Consider the following 23,223-nt stretch of genomic DNA (forward strand, 5'->3'; position numbering starts at 1 on the left):
TCTTGAAGGCAAGCTATAACTTTCTTTTTGTAGCTGCTTGTGGGGTCTCGCTTTAAGGCTTCGTAGGTATTGTTGTCACTGAGGAGAGTAGTGATCTTTGTATGGTAATCTGTAGTGTTTAGGACCACGGTGCATCTTCCCTTATCCGCTGGTAAAACAGTGATGTTGTGGTCTTTGCTCAGGGAAGCGACGGCCTTCTTTTCCTGTATTGTGAGGTTAGACGGAGGGACTTTGGCACTGGAGAGGGTGGCTGAGACTTTCATCCGGATTTGCTCTGCTTCTGTCTGTGATAATTTATTAATCCGTATGGCAGATTCTGTGGCTGTGATGAGGTCCACTATGGGCAACTGTTGTGGAGAAATGGCAAAATTGAGTCCTTGAGATGCATTATGTTGGTTTTTAGGTTTTCTGGGAGTTTGTGTCATCAAGCTTGTTCTACACACTGTCAATCAAAGCTACAAGCTGGCATGGCGTTAGCTTTGATTTGGAATCACTTTTAAAAAGATAGATTTCCATGAAAAGACTTAATGTGTTTTCTTTCTTTATACAAAGTTCATCCCATTTTCTCATTCTGATTTCTCATTCTGACCAATCAGAAGCCTCCATTTCATGCACATTGTAGCGACTTCCACAGTCGCTAGAGCCCAAGGATGGAGTTTTTCTAGCTTTCCTTTTTATAGGATCAATATTTTCTGTATTTCTACACACAGTGTGTGAGTAACGGCTGACAGTGAGGACGATATTTCTGAATGCAGTAAATCCTATTTTCTGTTTACAGTAGAAAAAAGTAGAGCGCCGACAGAGCTGAAAACTGGTGCCTGGTTGATTTAGTCCTTGAAGCAGAGGTGGTGTTTTTACTGAGATCTTCTAATGATGTTACAGACAGTGTGTGGCTCTCTCTCTGCTGATAGGACTGAATGTGTCTGGAATAAACTGAAGCAGTGCTATAAAAGCATCATTCAGTCATTACAGGCCCAGTTCAAAAGACCAGTCAATCAAAAATGGGAATTCCTGAGTCTCGCGCTCAGTTTTCGCGTATAGAATTTTGAAAAAACATCGGTGCAAATTCTAAGTCTGTATCATGATGTCTGGTGTCTTCGTGTTTGTTGGTTTGTTTTTATTTTGTTTTATTTTGCGAGTTGGTAATTTTTGCTGCTCCAGCCAGCCAGAGAAGCCCCCGCCGCCCCTCCCTCTCCTCCCTGTGCCGCAAGCAGCAGGCGCACCACTCAAACGGAGGGCGCCCTTACTCCCAGCAAATGGGCGATAGAAAACCGATCGGTGACTATGCCATTCCCATTATGCGCTGGCATGATGTCGGGGCAGCATGAGTACGAGCAATTTTTTTTCTGATGCCCGTGATGCCGCCCCCCACCATGATGCCACCCTGGGCAACTGCCCGTGTTGCCCGTATCTAAAACCACAACTGCTGGCGATGCCTGGAAGCAGCAGGTATGCCAGCTGTGGCAGCTGAGGCCACGTGATCTGAGTCTTTGAAATACGCATTGGAGCAGCGTTTCCAAACATCTGCACTTCAGAAGCTCCAAAGTGTGGAAACGTCACTGTGGAGCGTCTCATCCATATTTAAGAGATCTTCACGGTACTGCAAAGCTAAGCTTGCAAACAGCACCGTAGTTTGTCAATCCCAACCAATCAGAGCATTGCTTAAGATAAGATAAGATAAGATAGAACTTTATTAATCCCTCGGGTGGGTTCCTCTGGGAAATTCGGTTTCCAAATAGCACAGCACCGACAGAAGTTACAGAATGTGAGCAGAATACCATATATACACATATATAAATACAGAGACATATATAAATAAAGAGTATACAAAAGGGATAAATAGAAGAAATAGGAATAAGAATACAAGGGAATTGCACATTTCAAGTATTGAAGTCTATTGCACCGTTGGTTATTAACAAAAAGTATTGCACAGTGAAAAGGCACTACAGCTTAGTTGTTCCCCCCTCCTTTGTCCTCCTGTCTCCCCTCCCTCTCCCCTCCAGAGAGGAGTTAAACAGTCTGATGGCGTGTGGGACAAAGGAGTTTTTAAGTCTGTTGGTTCTTGTCTTTGGGAGAAGCAACCTGTCACTGAACAGACTCCGCTGGTTGTTTATGGCCGTGTGCAGAGGATGCCCAGCATTGTCCATAATGTCCAGCAGTTTTTTTTAGTATCCTTTTCTCTGCCACTGTCACCAGAGTGTCCAGCCGACCACAGAGCCAGCCTTCCTGATCAGTTTTTCCAGCCTGGATGAGTCCTTCTTTGCTGTGCTGCTCCCCCAGCACACCACAGCATAGAAAAGTACTCCAGCAACCACCGACTGGTAAAACATCCTCAGGAGCTCCTCTTCTTGATCAGGATGGCATCCTCTACTCCGACATCCGCCTTGTATGCGAACTGTGGGTCCTGGGCATGCTGTACCCGTGGTCGGAGGACGTCAAACCTGTTGAAGACGTAGTTGAGTTTGTTTGCCTTCTCCACATTCCCCCCCAATGTGCTGTTCTTGGTGTTGTGGCCCGTGATGGTTTTCACATCATTCCATTCCTTATGGAATTCCTTATGTCACGTCACATGACTCATACATTTTGATTACCACCCAAAGAACTAAAGAAAGGCTAAAAGGACATTCAGCCAATCAAATCCCTCCTAGGAACAGGAGGTATAGAAAGGAAATGGAGCAGAGAAGGAGAATCACCAGTTTAAATGTCGGAGTTTTAAACTGGTGACCCTCTAAAGAGGCTTTTATTGACTCTTTCTGTTTTCATTACAGATTTTTTAAGTTATTTCTACATTTGACACAAATAATGACTTTCTGACTTTGGACTAATCTAACGACTCAGCCTGGCTATGTTGGACTTGGCGTGGAAGCAGCTCCCAGTTTGAGTTCAGGAGACAGACACCCTTTCTACTTTGAAGATCAGCTTCAAACTTTCCTTTTTGATAAAGCTTATTGTTTGAGCTGGATCAGGTGACCCTGAACCATCCCTTAGTTATGCTGCTATAGGCTCAGGCTGTTGGTGGACTTCCCATGATGCTCTGCTTTCTTCTCCACTCCCCTCTTTTCACTCCTGGTGCTTTTATATGTCACTACTGCATGTCCTTAACTTTTGTCTTCTCTCTCATTAGTTTGTGTGTTGTTCTTGTCTCTCTGAGCTCATGTCTTCTCTTTCCCCTCACCCTGCAACCAGTCATGGTAGATGCTCCTCCTGGATCCTGTTTTCACTGCGAGGATCTTTGTGTCAAAGGGAGTTCTTCTTCCCACCATCACCAAGTGCTGCTCACAGTGGATTGTCTGATGGTTGGGGCTTTCGCTCTATATTGTAGGCTGTTACCTTATACTGTTAAACAGCTTGAGATGACTGTTGATGTCTATTGGGAATTGTCACTTATACATAAAGTTACATTGAATGGATGTAAATGGATAGATGTTATTGTGACAAAGAGAAAATGATTGTTGACAGATGGATTGTTGTTTTGTGTGTCTGCAGTCTGTCAGGCTGTATGATCACAGAGGAAGGCTGTACTTCTCTGGCCTCAGCTTTGAGCTCCAACCCCTCCCATCTGAGAGAGCTGGACTTGCGCTACAATCATCCAGGAGACTCAGGGATTAAGCTGCTTTCGGCTGGACTGAAGGATCCAGGCTGGAGACTGGACACTCTCAGGTATGGAGAGAATGTCTGATAGAGGAGGAAGAGATCGAAACATTTCCTGTGTCCTTCACTCACTTCCTGTTTGTTTCCTGCAGCCTCCAACCTACTTAGCATTACCTGCCAATTCCTATTCACCTAAAATCAGCATTAGCCATTAAATTCAAATTCAAATTCAAATTTTTATTTGTCACATACACAGTCATACACAGTACGATATGCAGTGAAATGCTTGGACAACTGCTCGTGACCTAAAGAAAAAAAGAGAAGGCTATGAATAAGATAGGAAATAAATAAATATGAAAATAAAAAAGGGTAAATTTAACCAGGAAGGAATAAAATAAAATAAAATATAAAAATTAAGTTAAGAATGAGATAACTGTACAACACAAATTAGAATGAAGGGTAAATTTAACTGGGAAAGAATAAGATAAAATATATAAATTAAAGTTGAAAATAAAATAACTGTACAACAAAATACACAGTATAGAAATATATAAGAATGTATGAAGAAATATAAATATATATATATACACACACACAATAACAGCAGCTGTACAAATATTAACTGGAAATGAGGAATATAATGTCCAGTGTTGTGCAATCCACATTATTTAGTGTCTTGTGCAGTGCAAATATGCTTAAAGTGGTTTAAGTGATGAAGTGAAAACAATGTCCAGAGTGTCCAGTGTGTGTGTAAGAACTATATGTGTGGGTCAGTCCTGTGTGGTGGTGTGATTGAGAGACCGTATCGCCTGCGGGAAGAAGCTCCTCCTCAGTCTCTCTGTGTTGGTCTTCAGGGAGCGGAATCGCTTTCCTGACCTCAACAGAGAGAACAGTCTGTTGTTGGGATGGCTGAGGTCCTTCACGATCTTCCTGGCCTTGGTCCAGCACCGCCTGCTGTAGATTGAGTGCAGGTCAGGGAGCTCTGAGCGGATGGTGCGCTCAGCTGATCGCACAACCCTCTGTAGAGCTCGTCTGTCCTGCATGGTGCTGTTCCTGAACCAGGTTAAGATGTTTCCCGTCAGGATGCTCTCTATGGTGCAGGAGTAAAAGTTCCTGAGCACCTTGGGGGGCAGTCGGAAGTCTATCAAGCGTCTGAGGTGGTAGAGACGCTGTCGGGCCTTTTTCACCACGGTGTTGATGTGACAGGACCATGACAGGTCCTGCGTGATGTGAACTCCGAGGTATTTGAAGCTGTCCACTCTCTCCACTGGGCACTCGTTGATGACGGGGGTCTGGTAGTTCCTCTCCTGCTTAGTGCTGAAGTCCACTATCAACTCCTTTGTCTTACTGACGTTTAGAAGGAGGTTGTTCCTCTGGCACCAGTTCTCCAGATTCCTGATCTCCTTCAGGTAGGGCGTCTCGTTGTTGTCAGAGATCAGGCCCACCACGACGGTGTCGTCAGCAAACTTGATGATGGTGGTGGAGCTGGTAGTGGCCACACAATCATATGTGTACAAGGAGTACAGCAGGGGGCTCAGAACACACCCCTGGGGGGCTCCAGTGCTGAGAGTGGTGGAGGCTGAGACATGTCCGCCCATCCTTACTGCCTGTGGTCTGCCAGTTAGGAAGTTGGAGATCCACTGACACATAGATGAGCTGAGTCCCAGATGCTCCAGCTTGGTGGTGAGTGTGGAGGGAATTATGGTATTAAATGCAGAGCTGTAGTCTATGAAGAGCATTTTAACATAATTCCCCCTTCTAGTGTCCAAGTGAGTAAGTGATGTGTGGAGGAGATGAGAGATGGCATCGTCTGTGGAACGATTTGGACGGTAAGCGAACTGTAGTGGGTCCAGTGTGTCTGGTAGTGAAGAAATGATGAAGTCTCTGACCAGGCGTTCAAAGCACTTCATCACTACTGAGGTGAGGGCTACAGGGCGATAGTCATTGAGAGAAGCAGGGTGGGGTTTCTTTGGGACAGGAACAATGATGGACTCTTTGAAGCATGTGGGGATCACCGACTGAGATAAAGAGATGTTGAATATCTCAGTGAACACAGGAGCTAGCTGGTATGCGCAGTCTCTGAGGATACGACCTGGGATGCCGTCTGGTCCTGCTGCTTTCCTGGTGTTCACTCTCTTGAAGGCTCTCCTTACTTCATGCTCGGAGATGACGAGCACGTTTCCGGTGCTGGCAGTATCTTCCTGTCTGCAGCCGTTAGCGCCGCTAGCACTAGCATCGTTGGAGACTTTAGCTACAGCCTCGAAGCGAGCATAGAAAGTGTTCAGCTCATCTGCCAGAGTCACGGCCGTGTTCGTCATACCGGTTGTTGGTGCTTTATAATCCGTTATTGTCCTTAGTCCCCGCCACAGGCTCCTAGAGTAACTCTGTTGGAGTTGTGACTCTAGTTTCCTCCCGTAGCGCTGCTTCGCCTCTTTCACCGCCTTCCGCACGTTATATGACGCGGCTTTGTACGGGTCCATGTCCCCCGTTAATGGCATTCTACTTAGCATTAATTCCTCACTAGTATAACGCTAATTCACATCAAATTAGCTTTAGCTGCTAGCATCAGCCAACTTAGAACTAGCTGCAAACATTGTTAAAATGGAAGGGAAAAGTGTTAGCATCATCGGGTAATGCTAACTCACATCAAATTAGCATTAGCTAATAAAAGGAGCCTTCTTAGCATTAGCTCCTCACATTGTTATAATGCAAGGGAAAAGAGTTAGCATTAATGATCATGCTAAGTCACGTCAAATTAGCATTAGCTAGTAATGGCAGCCTACTTAGCATAAGTCCTCACATCGTTATAATGCAAAGGAAAATAATTAGCATTATTTAATAACGCTAATTCACATCAAATTAGCAATAGTTATTAAGGGTAACACACATCACATAGTTAAAATTGAATGAAAAATAGGATAAGCATTAGATAATCATATTGTTAAAATGTAAGAAAAAACATTGTTAGCATTAGCAGATAAATTAGAATTAGCTAATAATGGCAACCTACTTAGCATTAGCTGCTAATATTGTTTTAATGCAAGGGAATATGGTATTAGCATTAGTTGCCAATGCTTATTGACCTAAAATTAGCTTTAGCCACTAATGGTAGCCTATTTAGCATAAACTTCTTAATGCTAAATAAAGTTAATTAATGCTAAATAGGCTTAACTGAAATGAAAGTAGTGTTAGCATTAGCTGCTGCTATTGTTAAAAAGTAATAAAAGTAAGATAAAAAATTGCTAGCAGAAGCGGATATTGCAAACGCACATTAAATTAGCATTACCTAATAATGGCAGCCTTCTTAGCATTAGCTGCTCATATTTTTATAATGCAAGGGAAAAGAATTAGCATAAACGGATGATGCTAATTCAGGTCAAATTAGAAAATATAGTATTAGCATTAGCTGCTAATGGTTATTCACATAAAATTAGAATTAGCCACTAATGGCGTCCTATTTAGCATTAACTCTTTATATCGAGGGAAAAGTTAAAATTGAATGAAAAGTAGTGTTCACATTAGCTACTCATATTGTTAAAAAGTAAGAAAAAACATTGTTAGCATAAGCAGATAATGCTAATTCACCTCAAATTAGTATTAGCTAATAACCTCAATCTACTTCGCATTAGCTGGTCACATTGTTATAAAGCAAGAAAATATGGTATTAGGATTAGCTGCCAATTCCTATTCACCTAAAATTAGCGTTAGCCAGTAATGACAGTCTACTTAGCATTAAATCCCGACTAATATAATGCTAATTCACATCAAATTAGCATTAGCTGCTAGCATCAGCCTACCTAGCACTAGCTGCTCACAATGTTAAAAGTGAAGGGAAAAGTGTTAGCATTATCGGGTAATGCTAACTCGCATCAAATTAGCATTAGCTAATAACAGTGCCTTCTTAGCATTAGCTGCTCACATTATTATCATGCAAGGGAAAAGAGTTGGCACTAACGGATGATGCTAAGTCACATCAAATTAGCAATAGTTATTAACGGTAACACACATCACATTGTTAAAATTGAAGGAAAAATAGTATAAGCATTAGATACTCATATTTTTAAAATGTAAGAAAAACATTGTTAGCATTAGCGGATAAATTAGCATTAGGTAATAACGGCACCCTACTTAGCATTAGCCGCTCACATTGTTAGAAATCAAGAGAGTATGGTATTAGCATTAGTTGCCAATGCTTATTCACCTAAAAATAGCATAGCCACTAATGGTAGCCTATTTAGCATTAACTCTTCACATCGTAGGGGAAAAGTTAAAATTGAATGAAAAATAGAGTTCACATTAGGTACTCATATTGTTAAAAATACGAAAAAACATTGTTAGCATAAGCGGATAATGCTAATTCACCTCAAATTAGTATTAGCTAATAACAGCAACCTATGTCTGTGAAGGTTCTCAGTCATCCAGGTCATCGTAGTCAAAGGAGTTTGCAAAGAAAACCATCTGGACTTCTTTAAGTTGCTTGAAGACGTTTCACCTCTCATCCGAGAAGCTTCTTCAGTTCTAAGGTCAAATGGCCGAGAGTCCCATTTTTAAACCTAGTGGGAGTTTCCCCCCACAGAGGGACAAAGGACCTCCTGATGATCCTCTAATCACATGAGCCAAGGTGTGAAAGCGGGTGTGGGACCTAATCAGCCAGGGTTTCGGGTGAGCTCATTGTGAAGCCTGGCCCCACCTTGTCATGTAAATTCCTGAGGTCAGATGGCCCAGGATGTGAGTGGGCGTTAAGGCGTCTGGGGAGAGAACTCAAAACTGGATTATAGAGGATTATAGAGGGCATAATCCAAAGGAAGCACTCAAAACATGCGGCTCTCCTTACTGAGCGTTCATAAAGTCAGCAAAGAGGCACAGAAAAGAAGATCAGACACCAGCGAGGGAGGATAAGAAAGACAGACGCAACAACGTTGTCATCCCCTATGTAGCCGGTGTATCAGAAAAAGAGTTTTCTCCAAGCATGACATCCCGGTGTACTTCAGACCCAGCAACACACTCAGACAAAAACTGGTTCACCCGAAAGACAAAACGCCAAAACACAGACTTAACAATGTGGTGTTTGCTGTACAGCAGCGAGGAATGCCCAGACCTCTACATCGGAGAGACCAAACAGCCACTTCACAAGCGCACAACACAGAAGAGCCACCTCCACAGGACAAGACTCAGCTGTCCATCTGCATCTTAAGGTCAAAGGTCACTCTTTCGAGGATGCCAATGTTCACATTTTGGACAGAGAGGACAGATGGTTTGAAAGAGGAGTGAAAGAAGCATCTATGTCCACTGTGAGCGACCATCTTTGAACAGAGGCAAAACACACACAAACAAAGTTGTGTGTGTTTTGCACAAACAACTTGGGGTCATAAGAGAGGTCGTACCTTCTCTTACTGATTTATGGTGTAGGAGGACACCTACTCTGTATCTGCTTAAGTATAAGAGCCATTTGTTAGGGACCGCTGGACTCTTAGCACCAGCTTTGGGGTCACATCTGGAACACACACACACACACAAACACACACACACACACACACACACACACACACATACCTACACTATGCACAGACTGGTACTCTTTGTTCATACCTGTGTAAGACGTCATATGTTAATGAACTTATGCATATTCATGTAACCTCAATAAAGAGCAGTGTTACGAGGGAGCAGACGAGAGCGACTGAGGTCAAGTGAAGGAACGGCGCTGTCACAGTTCTCTCCCTCATGAATTGTCTGGTTCCAGCGGTGGGTCTGTGCTAGACGACCCATCACCAGCTTTTTCCAGCTTCTTCCACTGGTTACCAGTACGTGGTAGAATCCACTTCCAGATCTTGTTGTTTGTCTTTAAATCTCTGAATGGATTGGCTCCATCTTATCTCTCTTTAACAAAGTAATCCAAGTGGAGCCCTCAGGTCTGCAGATAAGTAGCTTCTGACCAGAACTAGACGTAAAAACAGAGGTGAGCTTTATCGATCGCTGCAGCCAAACTCTGGAACAGTCGCCCTTCACATCAGGTCGTCACCAACACTCGACATTTTTAAAACCCGGTTGGAAACACATTTGTACTCTGTAGCTTTCAATTCTGACGAGTCTTTATAGTAATTACTGTGTATGTTTCCTATTTTCTCTCTACTCTGTGCAGCACTTTGGCTCAAGCTGTTTTTAAATGTGCTGATAAATAAATGTAGATTTCTTTGAATAAAACAGTGGAGCCGAGCTTTGAGCTCAGTGTGTAACAGTGTGTGTATGAGAGCCATGTAATGTCCATGTGTGCATGCTGACTGTGCTGCTCTGACCCCCCTCCTCCTTTCAGGGTGGAGCCTGCTGGAGTCCGATGGTTGACACCAGGTCTGAGGAAGTGTAAGTGTGTTTTTAATGGGATTCATGAAAACAAAGCAGCACACATTCAACCATCTTCATCATGTCAGGAGTCATCATCAAAGTGTCAATCAATGAACAGATGATGGATCAATAACTGCAGCTGGATTGTGTTTGTTCTCTCCATCAGATTCCTGTCAACTCACAATCGACACAAACACAGTGGACACAAAGCTCCAACTGTCTGACAACAACAGGAAGGTGACACGTGTGGAGGAGGTTCAGTCATATCCTGATCATCCAGACAGATTTGATGTTCTTCAGCTGCTGTGTAGAAATGGTCTGACTGGTCGCTGTTACTGGGAGGTCGAGTGGAGAGGAGACGTTTTTATATCAGTGAGTTACAGAAGCATCAGAAGGAAAGGAGGCAGTTATGACTGTTTGTTTGGACACAATGATCAGTCCTGGAGTCTGAGGTGCTCTGATGATGGTCCTCGTTATGTCCTTCACAATAACAGAGACACGCCTATCTCCTCCTCCTCCTCCTCTGTCTCTAACAGAGCAGCAGTGTATGTGGACTGTCCTGCTGGTACTCTGTCCTTCTACAGAGTCTCCTCTGACACTCTGATCCACCTCCACACCTTCAACACCACATTCACTCAAACTCTTTATCCTGGGTTTAGGTTCTGGTCTCCTGGTTCCTCAGTGTCCCTGTGCTGAGTGGGGTGTAAAGAGTGTCTCCTGTTACAGAAACACTCTGACTGTTGAACAGATAGTTCAGTCTGTACATGTCTGTCTCTTTCACTCACAAACACGTTTTCAGATTCATGGATTCAATCAGTTGATGTTTGAAACTCTTCTAAATGATTCCTTGTAAACTTCTTCCTCTTCAGTCACAAACAAACAGGAAGTGATGTCACATGTGTTCCTGTCCACACAGCAGAATGAGTCTATTGCTGACAGTGATGTACAAACAGAGTGAGCATTTCTGAGGCCCAAAATAAACTGAGTAGTTCACTGAATGAACAATGGACTGTGAGCTCAGTTCCTTCATCATTAGTATGGATTATATATGTATATGTATTATATTAGTATCATATATATCAGGTGCTGCTGGTTTCAGTCATTGTGCAAATGTGCTGTTTGTAAGGTTGTAAAGCTGCAGTCAGCTGAGACTGAAGAAGTCACCTGATCAGTGAGCAAACGTTTCTGAAAACGTCCAGATGAACAGAATCAACCTTTTGGGATCAGCCAGCAATGCAGCATCATTGTTGTTCAGGTTCAGAGGTTTGCAGGAATGAACTGATGACCAGAAACAGCTGCAAAGTCCAATAAAATACCAGCTGGAGTTCAGCTGCATTTGAAGAAGTCAAAGAAAAGTAAGGATGGCAAAGGGCGATGTTTTCTTCCAAAGAACTGAAAACATGGTCGACGCCTCATTAGAAGAATAATCTGGACATTTGTGAGGAACTCTAACCAAGAAAGCAACACAAGAAAGCAACGTCAAACAGATCCAACAGACAGTTTCCATGACTGGAAGTGTTGAGTGTAAAAATGCTACATTGCATTATTGCATCCTCTCACCACAGGAGGTGCTGTTGGCACCACTGATTGCTGATCAGCTGTTCTCTGATGATCTGATTGATACTGTGAATAACGGGACTCACTGAACTCTGTGACACAGTGAAGATTACAGAGTTTAACTTCAACATCTGACTGACGTCACACAGACAGAAGGATGAACCAGTGAGGCACAGAACACAGTTACTGGAGATACTGGATCAGCTCCATGTGAACCTCTGATGGAGAAGCTGCTGAGCCAGAGAAACATCAGGACATGACAGGCAGCTGCACTTATCTAACAACATGTAGCAGAGCTGATCTATGTTAGAGGATCTATCACAGCAGCTGAAGCCAAAGTCCAACACTGGATAGCAGCTGAGCCTGTGCTGAGTGTAGTGTTACAGGAAAAGGGCAGAAACACTGACACTGGTAGCTCACAGTGATGCTGACTGGGGCACAGAGCTGAATGATGCAGCATCAGGACACTGTTTCAGTCTGACTGACAGAGAAACCTGTAGCTGTATCTACATGTGAGGCAGAGGCTACACAAGCAGCTTTCTATGTTTCACAGTGACTGAGATCTTCAGTGGGGGTGGACATGCTCCTGTACAGACCTCTGAGGAGAACCAAGGTGCAGTCAAAGAGTCCAGTCTGTCCTCACAGATGTGAACATGTGGTTTCATCAGGTCTGCTGTCAGCTAGCAGGCTCACATCAGAATCACTGTTCCTGAAAAACACAGTCTGTGTGACATCATCAGTCAGCTGATCGTCCCAGATCTGAATGGTTTCTGTCTCTACTGAGGAAGTCAGAGAATATCACTAAGGTGTGGATCAGGTCTGAGTGAGCTGTGGAGGGACAGCTTTAAACAGTCCACAGGTCTCACGTCCTGCTCAGTCTGGTAGCAGATACCTCGTATTGTTCCAGATGTGCTGACATCACCAGCAGCAGCAGCACAGCTGTGTGATACGATGAATCTCAGTTATTGATCCAACACACAGTAAATACAAAGATCAGGATTTATGAGAGGAATCATTATGAGTCTGAACACATGATCACTGAATGTTAGTCTCCACAATATTAAGTTTCCATGTCTGTGTGATGTGAAGGCTGCTGGTTAAACTGGGACTCACTGGTTAAAGAACTGAGTGCTCATAGAGAGATGCTCCATGAGTCCCAGTACAGACTACAAACATGGTGGAAACTTAGCTTTGATATCCACACACTCTGCACGTCTGTGAGTAACTGTGATGAAGATGTGCAGAGATCTGTGTACAAACAGGAGAAAGACTGTAAAGACTCTGTGCTTCTAACAGCCTCTGTTAACATATGTGAGGCTGTTTGTTGTTGTTGCCATGGAGCTTTTCACTGTTTGGGTCAGCAGGTCATGTGATCAGGTTTGTTGTGTGAAAGCTGGACGATGGTTCAGTGTCAGGGTTTGTTTGCATTCATCAATAAATATCTAAATAAATCAAAGACTCCATGTTTGTTCTTTCATCATGTGACCTCTGCTCATCCATCTCTGTGTGTATCAGGATACATTTAGTTCATAATACACAGAAAAATCAGAGTTATTACCTGTAATAAATGTGAAAGTAAAGATTCCTGCAGTGATAACCAGGCAGGACTGAAACACATCCAAGCTGTCACCACGGTAACAGCACCGTCCATCCACAGGTGAGGGGAGGAGCAAAAAGAGGGACTTTCACCATTTTATACTAAAAACACTCAACTAATGTTTCTAATATGAAACAAATAAGCCCACATTAATGTGAGTATTTATTAAATAATAATAATAATGATTTCCTCCTGATCTCATTTCCACAGCAGAGAAAACTGTGGTGTATATTGAGGTGGAGGGTGTGGTCTATGGCTCAGGTGTAGAGTGAGGGTGGGGTGCACCACAGCAGCATGCTGGGACTGCTGAGGGTGGAGGAGGGAGTGATGATGACATCAGAGCTGCAGCAAAGCAGTCAGCAGCACAGAGACCAGTGAATACACAGTCTGTTCATCTTTGCATAGATACAATATATAGCACAATATTGAATGACAGAGACACGCTGTGTGAGCTTCCACAGATACACTGACGTCAGTATCCAGAGTCCTCCTGCTGCTCCCCCCTCAGAGCCCCGTGATCAGCACCAACACATTCAGTTAGATGACAGAGTCCAGCTGCAGCTAGAATCAGCTCCCCTCTGTGAACAACAGCACAGCGTCAGTGTTTCACACTCAGTGAAAGGAGGAAACAACAGAAGAACACCATGTGTGCTACGTTTCCCAGGACACACTACAAACTGCACAAATACAGAGCAGCACGTGGAAGGACCTGGAGCTGCATTTAAAGAGAAAAGACAGCGTGATGTCCTGTATGGACAGGTGGAAGGAACCAAGTCCTCAGCTGAAACACTCGTGTTTGTCCACAGACAGGAAACACAGCAGGAAACTTTCTCACAGAAGTGCAGCTCATGGATAACACACTTCCTGTCAGTCAGAATGAGGCTGGAGCCAAACACAGAAAGGTGTTTTTGTCCAGATGAGCCCAGAGAAGAAACACAAGTGTTCACAGACATCAGAAGCTCAGAGAGGTGAAACATGAGGTTGGAGTCCTCGTCAGCATCCAGAAGAGCTGCTGGGAAACCCTGAGTACTCATGACAGACTCTGATGGCACAAACACATCATGATTCAAACACAAAGACAAACATGGAGCTCCTGATCCTCCTGCATGAGAACAAGCTGACATGAGCGCTGTGTCTGAGAGTGTCTCCCTGTCACAGTGACAATAACACAGCTGCTGCTCACAGTCATTAAACTGACCTGAGGTCAGCTGCTAGGACGTCTCTGTGCTCCTTACATATGAACCATGTGACCTCACATCAGTGCTGTGGATGACTGTAGTCATAGAAGAGTAGAGCTGTAGCAGGTGGTGTGAGGAGGAGGAGGAGGTGGTGTATTCTAGTTAACGCAGTACTGAAACACTCCAGCAGAGGGCGCTGCTAAGTCCTTATTGTAATACAGTTACTGTGTGCAGTTATACTTCATACATAATCTGCACTTATTTCCATCAGACATGCTGTCAGTAAATGATTGTTTACTGACATATTTTGGTGACAGCGTCACCAACCACAGGTTTATGCTGTTCAGCATTAACTTTATTTACACATACAGTTGTTGTTCTAACACACAGCTGCAGCTCCCCTGCTACCAGCTCCACCAACAGCAATACGACAGGACCCAGTTCAGTCTTTGCGGATGACCTGCAGGTGCGTTTGCCTTATCTGCAGCCGCACCATCGACCACACCTCGCCACAGATACACTGTTAATTTTCTGGGGTGTTTTGTAGGGATTTTCTTTGTTATGAATGTATTTTAGCAAATAGAGACCTTGGATTATTTTTTGTCATTGAATGACGGCCTAGTCCGGCCCATCAGTGGGGTACTATACGAGTGACGACAACGAGTTAGGAGGAACATTGTGTCAATGCTCCTTTGTTAACAACTGGACAATAAAGTCCCACCCCCAAAAATCAAGCCTCTAATAAATCTTACATAAAGTTGTATTTTAATACAAATTTATAACACATGACATCAAATATAATTACTATATACAGAGATAAGTTTGAAGGATAATAAATCCAGGCAATACAAGTTCCCCTCGCTGGGTCGACATGTTATGTGTGACTGTAAATAAAGTGTGAAACTCTGATTGAGAGGTGGAATTGTTTAATTTGAGGTGATATTCTAACAATTTCATGATCTGAGAATATAGTCTCCTTTTGGAAAAGGATAAAAACAAAAATGATAAATTACTCTTCTGTTGAGACAGACAGAGAGACGTGTTGTTTGGAATTGGTTGTTTCTCCTTTTTTAGATTAATTCCTAAAGTTTACAGCACAGCCGACTTAGAGTCAGAACAAATTCAGTGAGAAGTAAACTGAGCCATACTGTTTTAAATTCCTAACCATAACCCAACTGTAACTCTGACCCTCAAACAAAAATTTGAGTCTCAAAAATGTCCCCACAGAGACATGTAAACATGTACACACACACACACACAGAAGCAGGAGGGAGGCAGATGAGTAAGAGAACAGCTGCTATAAATGAGAAATGTTAGAGAGAGGCGTTCGTCATACCATAAAACTCTAGATCTGCTGTTCTGAATGTCTTTCTCAGTGTCTTATGCTTGTTCACAGCACGAGGTGCTAACAGAGCTTCAGCTTTTGTTTGACTGTGTGACTGATTTAAATTCAGTGCTACACAGACATTACTTATCCACACAGGGAAAAGCAGGTGGTCACATCTGCACAGGATTATGTTGTAATCACTTCAAATTCATCCACAGAAATTTGTATTTTAAATCATGAATTCTGGGAACTTTGTCTGAAATACAGCCGGCTGTGTGCTTCAACACAAAGTCGATTTTATCAGTGTTACTGCGTGTTATGTTTGGGCACACCAGTGGTTTTCATCAAAATCCCTTCTCAAAGTATAACAAATGCACATTTTTCTGCAGTCAACCTCACCTGATACTTATCACAGCCATATTGTGTTAATCACTTCTCTTCTTTAATGTGTCATTATCACCTTTGTCCACCATGTTTGTGCAGAGTTAGTCGGTTTCTCCTCCAAGACTCTGACAAAAATGACTCATACTGTCAGTAAGCAGTGTTCTTTGGATGAACTTTGTGTTTTAAAACATTTATTCTGCAAAAAGTAAAACAAACATCTTCATGTTGTGTTCAGCTTCTCAGAAACACACAGACATCCCACTGTCAGGCCAATAAAACAGGTCTAACAGCATCACTTGTTGTTGACGATGTTCACACAGGAGAGATTGTGTCATGTGACGGCTGTGTGCAGGCAGGAAAAGGACCCAAATGCAGACTCAACTGAGGCGGGAGCGAAAGTCAAAAAGCAGCTTTATTGCTGAACAGAAAAACCACACAAAACCTAAACTGGGCAAAATCTAACAAAACAAACAGGACCAGACACACAGCATGAGGGCATCCCAACACTGACACAGAGAAACACAGGGCTAAAATACACTGGGGAATAACGAGGGGACGCAGCTGGGAGAAATCAGACACGACAAGACCAAGGGGAGCAAAACTCAGTACACAGACCTTCAAAGTAAAACAGGAAATGTAACACTGAGACATGGACTTGACAGGGGACACAGCTGACCGGGGAGACAGAGCAAATAAGAAACACAGAGACCAAACATGAGGGAGGCAGAGAGAACACTAAACACTGACCAGGACCGATTAAAAGAAAAGGATTTTTACACAACAACACCGACAGTAGCAGGTGAAAGTCCCCACACAGCAGTGATGTGTGTGATGGCAGAGAGTCAGCACTAAATAGACATTAGACGAAAGCACACACACACACACACACAGTCATGTTTGTATATTTTAGTGAGGACATAATGCTTTCCCGAGCCACTTCCCTTAACCATAACCATCAAACATGAATGCCTAACTCTAACCCTGAGCCCAAACCTGACCATAACCTCACCATAACCCTGACACCAAAATGCCTTCAAACTCCATTTTTATCCCAATGAGGGCTCTTGTTCCCCACAGAGATATGTAACCATGTACACACACAACTCCGTTCAGCTATCTTAGTGAGGACCCTCATTGACATAATGGTTTCCCTAGCCCCTAACCCTGACCTTTAAATAAATCATTAATCATTATCTTTTCCCTCTCAGCACATTCACTTGGCCTTGGGCTGTTTTGACTGAGCTACACTGTTTGTTTCAAATGTTGTAAATAACCGAAGTCCTGAACTGGGAGTGATTTGGTTGTATTATTGGTTTGGTTTTTAGTTCTATATTTCCATGTAGATGAATGAAGACAGATTCACTCTTATCTTTTCAAAATGACTGTGAGGTCCAACACGTCTATGTTTCTCTGCCTCTTCCTGAGATCACCCTAATTATTTTCCCTTGGTCTGGAATCTCACCTGATATTGTGATATTGTGAGTCATCTGCCTTTAAGGCAGCGAACCACTGTTACTAGACTGTATCACATCAACTCAACAAGAACTGTTACATTTCCTGCAGATTGTATATGATTTAATTATGTTCATATTCAAATTATGTTTTGTTCAAACTCTTGTAAATGTAATAAGCATCCAGTTTCTCTTCTTTGACTGAATGATTAAGAAGGAAAAACATGGAAATAGTTTCTGATTCATCTTCAGTCCATCGTCTGATTAACCTGGCGTTCATATTTCTGAGTGGAACTAAATGATTCCTGCATCATTTCTGTGCTCTCTGTATTCAAGTGCAACATTTGGACTTCTGCTGTGTTTCTATTTGATAACCATGTTTTAAGTATTATTAAAAAAAAGTCTTCTATGTGTCACTTTACACTTGATCCCAGTGATATTACATTCATTTCTGATGAAGTCCAAAATTTATCTGTGCTTAGAGAAATAAGGTAAACTGCTCAAAGGTCAGCTGCCTTTAGATCACAGGTGTCAAACTCCAGGCCTCGAGGACCAGTGTCCTGCAGGTTTTAGATGTGTCCTTGATCCAAGACAGCTGATTTAAATGGCTAAATGACCTCCTCAACATTTCTTGAAGTTCTCCAGAAGCCTGTTAATGAACTAATCATTTGATTCAGGTGTGTTGACCCAGGGTGAGATCTAAAACCTGCAGGACACCGGCCCTCGAGGCCTGGAGTTTGACACCCCTGCTTTAGATCAATCATTAACCTGCTGCAGTTTGTGTCCTTGTGTGCTTGTAAGAGTTTCACTTTCAGGAGGAGAAGATTTAAAAGAGTCACACAAATGTGAGCTACAAAGTCTGTGACACACAATTTACTGCAAACTGCATGAAATCTGACCTGAAGAAATCCCGTCTTCTGCCTGTTGTGGTTGTGACAGCTGCTAGTAGGAGAGTTTGTTTGTAGGAGGTGGAGATGTTCTCAGAACGAGTGTGTAATCGCCTATTTGTGTCGACGCTAAAAGCTGTGAGCCAAAACTCTCTGCTCTGAAACTCTTCACTTAGTCCTCACGCTGAGAGTTTAGAGGCTGTACTTCTTGTTCCTCTATAACACTGTTTTCATGAAACAGAGCAGAAATGAGCTTCTGTTTATCAGCAGTGCGCACACAGAGAGCCACTTCTCTCTGCTCAGTCTGAACAAATCAAAGTGAAACTGTGTCAGATTAATGCCTCAATGTTTCACTGTGACATTAAAAAATAAATAAAAATGATTTGAAGCAAGCAGGAGGCAGATTTTCACAATAAGAGCACTTTGTTTTGAATTCAGTTAATGTCAAACTGTCATCAACAGCTCTGTGTTGTCTCTGTCTCAATAATAAAGGCTTTTTATCACTATTATACTTTTCATTAGTCTCCAGGTTGATGATTATAAACAGAATTATTAAAGTTTTTATCATTTCAGGCTGAAAATCAACATGAATTTGGTTCTAATCAAAGAAGCTCCTTTAATGTGTGTCATTAAAATCCTCACACAGACTTAAAAAGGCAACATTAACATTAAAATAAATGAAAGAAGCTTCAGCTGAGAGCTTCATGCAGTCATCATAAGCAGCTCATAGCAGTCACAGCTCTTTATTACGCAGCTTTGCAGGAATTAAAGTGACTGGAGTGTCAGAGTTTGTGTGAGAAGCTGCTTTATGAACAGCTGTACACACTTCTTTATTATTTCTTCATAAATCAAACACACAGGTTTGTCTGTAGATGATTTAAAGTTTGTCGTTGTGCAGTTAAAGCTGTTTGTGTGACACCCTGACCTCCTGTGAATGAAACAGCCAATCAGATCCATCAGAGAGAGAGCAGGAAGTGTTTGTGACAGAACAAGGAAACAGTGATGATGATGAACATAAAGATCCTCTGATGACGTGTTTGTGTTTCCTGTTACAGTAACGCTTGTTCATCTGTTGCTCTCCTACACTTTCCTACAAATAAAGGAGAAAAAGTCCATTTAGTTTAATTTCATTTCATCAGTGCTTTCAAACAAAATAGCATCAACGTCCAGGACTGAAACATGAATCCACTGAGAAACTGAGCGCTCCACCATCCGCTCCAAATACACTCACTCCAAACAGGCCATGTTTGATATCCAGTCTATGCTCTGGGCTCCTGCAGCCTCTCCTTCAAAGCTCTGAGGCTTTCTGTCTGCACTGACTGCCTGCTTCTTCAAACCTGTCCTCAGGTGCTCCAGCTTTGCTCCCACATGCTGCTCACAGCCAATCGGATCGTGACTTTCATTCTCTGAGCAGATGCTGGAGCAGATCCAGGCTGCACAGACCTCAAAGTGACAAATGTGTCCAGAAAGCATCAGTACCAGGAGAGAGGCAGAGGGTGCTGTCTAAGGAGGAGAAATTTGTTCCTCCCTCTGTACTCATAATACAGTTTTAAAGAGGTTATTAGCCCCTCCCCCAACTGTGTGCTCCAGCCAATCACAGGACAGACTGTGCTCTGAATAAATCTGCCCCAGTTTTTGTCAGATGATCACTTTTTGGCACAGCAGTGGTGTCATGGTCCTGGGTTGGTGACCCAGTGGTTTGAGTTTTGTACTTTTACTTTTGTTTTCATGATGGCTTATGTCTGTTTCTGCCTTGGTTTCTGTTTTGTATTTCTAGACTTCTAGTTTTCTCTTCTGGCATTTCTACTTCTTAGGTTTTGTTCCAGTGCCTCCATGTTTAGTGTAAGTTTAGTTCTGTCCTTGTGTTTGGTAAAATGGTAAATGTAAAGCACTTTGTTTTTGTTGTCCTTTGTAGCTCTTTGACAGTCATCTCTGAGCAGCATATCAAAGACAAATTAACTGCATGTTGTAAATGGTCTGTATTTGTAAAGCGCTTTACTAGTCCCTAAGGACCCCAAAGCGCTTTACACAACCAGTCATCCACACATTCACACACTGGTGATGGCAGCTACATTGTAGTCACAGCCACCCTGGGGCGCACTGACTGAGGCGACACTGGCGCCACCGGGCCCTCTGACCACCACCAGCAGGCAATGGGTGAAGTGTCTCGCCCAAGGACACAACGACCGAGACTGTCCGAGCCGGGGCTCGAACCGGCAACCTTTTGATTACAAGACGAACTCCCAACTCTTGAGCCACGATCGTTTGTCATGTTCCCCAGTCAGTCATGTCTCATGTCGTTTCTGTCGCTGTGCTCAGCGTGCCCTTCGTGTTCCGTCAGTATCTGGTTACTGGTCCGTCCATTTGCCCTCGGCTTGTTACCTGTGTGTCGTCCCGTGTTTCTCCCTGCATATTAGGATTTAAGGTATGTTTAGTTTAGCTTCCCCATTTAAGGTTTTCTTTAGTTTCTATCCTGGCCAACCATGCTTCTGTTCGTTGTCTCTCCGCTGGAAAATAAAACTCTCTCTCATCCCAGCCAGTGCCTGCGTTTGGGTTCTTCGCTCACACACTCAAACTGAACAAAAGCTGTGACAACCGGTCCCAGCTGCTTGTCTTAATCTAGACCAGGTAGGCTACTTATCTCAATATGATCAGTTTTGGAGGTTTTACTTTCATTGTTCTCAGTGTTTCTGTGTTGCTTCGTATAGGATCTCCCAGCATCATCACTGTGCTGTCCAATCATTGTGTGCTAGGTTACCCTTATAGTGCAATGTGTGTTTGCACAAAGAGAAGCATGTGTGTCAAATATAAATAAGCACAGAACAGAAAAAGCTGCTCGTTTCTTCTATTTAGAGTCAAGTTAGTGTTTTGTGTCTTTGTTTGAGGCCTAATGTCAAGCAGAGGTGTGTGTAACTGGACTGGTCTGTTATATGTGTGAAATGTGTGCTTCTCTTCAGCATCATCTTTGTCACTGCTGATTCCTTTGTGTCATCATTTGTTGAGAAGAGAGAACAGTTATAACGGAGGAGCAAAAGGAAGCCCTGAAATCTGCATCCAACAAGGAAGTGTTGGCTCACCAGTGATCCCAGCAGAGGCCACTGGTTTGGCTCCAGTTGTTCTAGATCCAATGATGTTGTTGCTACAGATACATGTTAGCATCTTTATTGTAGTAAAGTCTTGTAATGTGAAGATAGAAACAAGGCAGGAAACAGCTCCATGATCTGATCTTAATGATGTTGTTTTTATTTCTGTCTTTCAGAACTGGATTGGAAACTATCAAAGGTCTAAAAACAGCCTCAACCCTCCCAAAGAGCAAACTTTACACACGTCATCTTTCAGCTACAATCTTTGTTGCAGGGATCTTCTGCCAAACAAGGCTGAGAGAAGATTTCTTACAGCTGTCATTCAGGCACGTGCAGAGGGGGGAGCTAGAGGGGCTTGAGCACCCGCCCCTTTCCTGATGGGTGCCCAAAGTGCCCTTTTGTTGAGGCAACTTTTTAAAAAATATATATTATTTTTTTTTATGTGTGTGTGCGTGTGGAGTCCTGTCTGTGCCCCTCAACAATAATATTTAACTATTAATCACAGTTTTGCTAAATAAAAGGATCTGGCTTGCATCAGTCACATGATCACATTTAACCAATGATCGCCCTTGACAGCAGAACGCGCTGGTTACGAGCCGGGAACGAGCTCACAAAGAGCACGCGCATTTTTTGCGGTCCGGAGCTGTAGGAGAAACACAAGTTAACTCAGAGACACAGACTGATGCGACAAAACCAGTAAGTAGGTGTACAGCGTACACTGTAGTGTATAGCACACAGGAGTATTAGCTTATTATGTACACGTTGGTAAGTTGAAACAAACGAGCGTGCTGTGTGTGCAACAGCGTGACAAACATTACCTGTCCTTTTATTAACTGCACAGGTAGAGCTGGTCATAGCTGCTGGCTACCTGTGTAAGGCTGTCATGGGTCTGTAGCTCTGTCACCGTTTTAGGGAACATATTTAGTTTTAAAGTATTTAGAACATATTTAGTTTTAAAGTAAGTTTCCGGGCTTTTCCTGCCTCTCTGGGGGGATTATATTTCACTAAAAACGATCTAATATGCATGTCCACATAATTATGCAATATTATAATTATAATATATTAAAAAACACACGCTGTATTTTAAAGAACATACATCAGGAAGCAGATTATATTAGATTTCTATTTTAAATAAGACAAAATTTGGATTTTACAGCAGTAAAATTATTGTATCTGTTTAAAAATGTAATAAGCTTTGCTCCTGCACAGAGTGGATAGTGAAACAAATGGAATCATCATAAATACATTATTTCATATTTATTACTTCCCCCTCCTCATTGCTTTATTATTGTAGCTCTAGTAATAAATAGTAATGTAAGGATTCTGGATCAGCACCGTGATGCCCATAGTATATACAGTATTCTGAAGAAGGTCTAAAATGTCACTGTGTGTGCATGTGTGTGTTTTATGTATATGAATTTTTTTAAAATATTACTCATGATATAACATTGTGCAGACATGTCTGGTAAGGACATGAGGAGGAAACAGTAGGAGCTGTGTGAGGCTACTAAAGGCAGAGCTATAACATTTTTCTGTCATCATTTTATTATAGATTAAGTGCTGGAGTTGTTAGGTGTGGATAATTAGATTATAGTTTATTGCAATAACAAGTTGTGCCTTGTTCTCAGATAGGCAGCAAGTGGAGAGTGATATATGAGATGATGGAAGGAAGAAGAGAAGCAGAGTGATTCACAGGCAGAGCCGAGTTTATTTCTCACAGTTTTTGTTGTCTTATGGTTCCAAGTGCTGTCACCAATCTTTGCATTTTGTTATTATCTCATGATACTTGTTTAATCAGCTACCATCTCTCCTATGGACTTTCTAATGTC

General features: G+C 42.6%; 1 protein-coding gene across 1 annotated transcript in view; it reads left to right on the forward strand.

Moving 5' to 3' along the window:
• Positions 1-11,288, forward strand: part of LOC102794208 (protein NLRC3-like) — a 29,895-nt gene extending 18,607 nt beyond the window's left edge. The window contains exons 7-9 of the mRNA XM_087831065.1: positions 3,487-3,660; positions 9,902-9,948; positions 10,097-11,288. Of these exons, the coding sequence (XP_087687191.1) occupies positions 3,487-3,660; positions 9,902-9,948; positions 10,097-10,626 (751 nt within the window). The 3' untranslated portion in view covers positions 10,627-11,288. The remainder of the gene's footprint in view (positions 1-3,486; positions 3,661-9,901; positions 9,949-10,096) is intronic.
• The last annotated feature ends 11,935 nt before the right edge of the window (positions 11,289-23,223 follow it).

The sequence above is a fragment of the Neolamprologus brichardi genome, chromosome 3, assembly GCF_056152115.1.
Source record: "Neolamprologus brichardi isolate AB-2024 chromosome 3, ASM5615211v1, whole genome shotgun sequence".
NCBI classification, from domain to species: Eukaryota; Metazoa; Chordata; class Actinopteri; order Cichliformes; family Cichlidae; genus Neolamprologus; species Neolamprologus brichardi.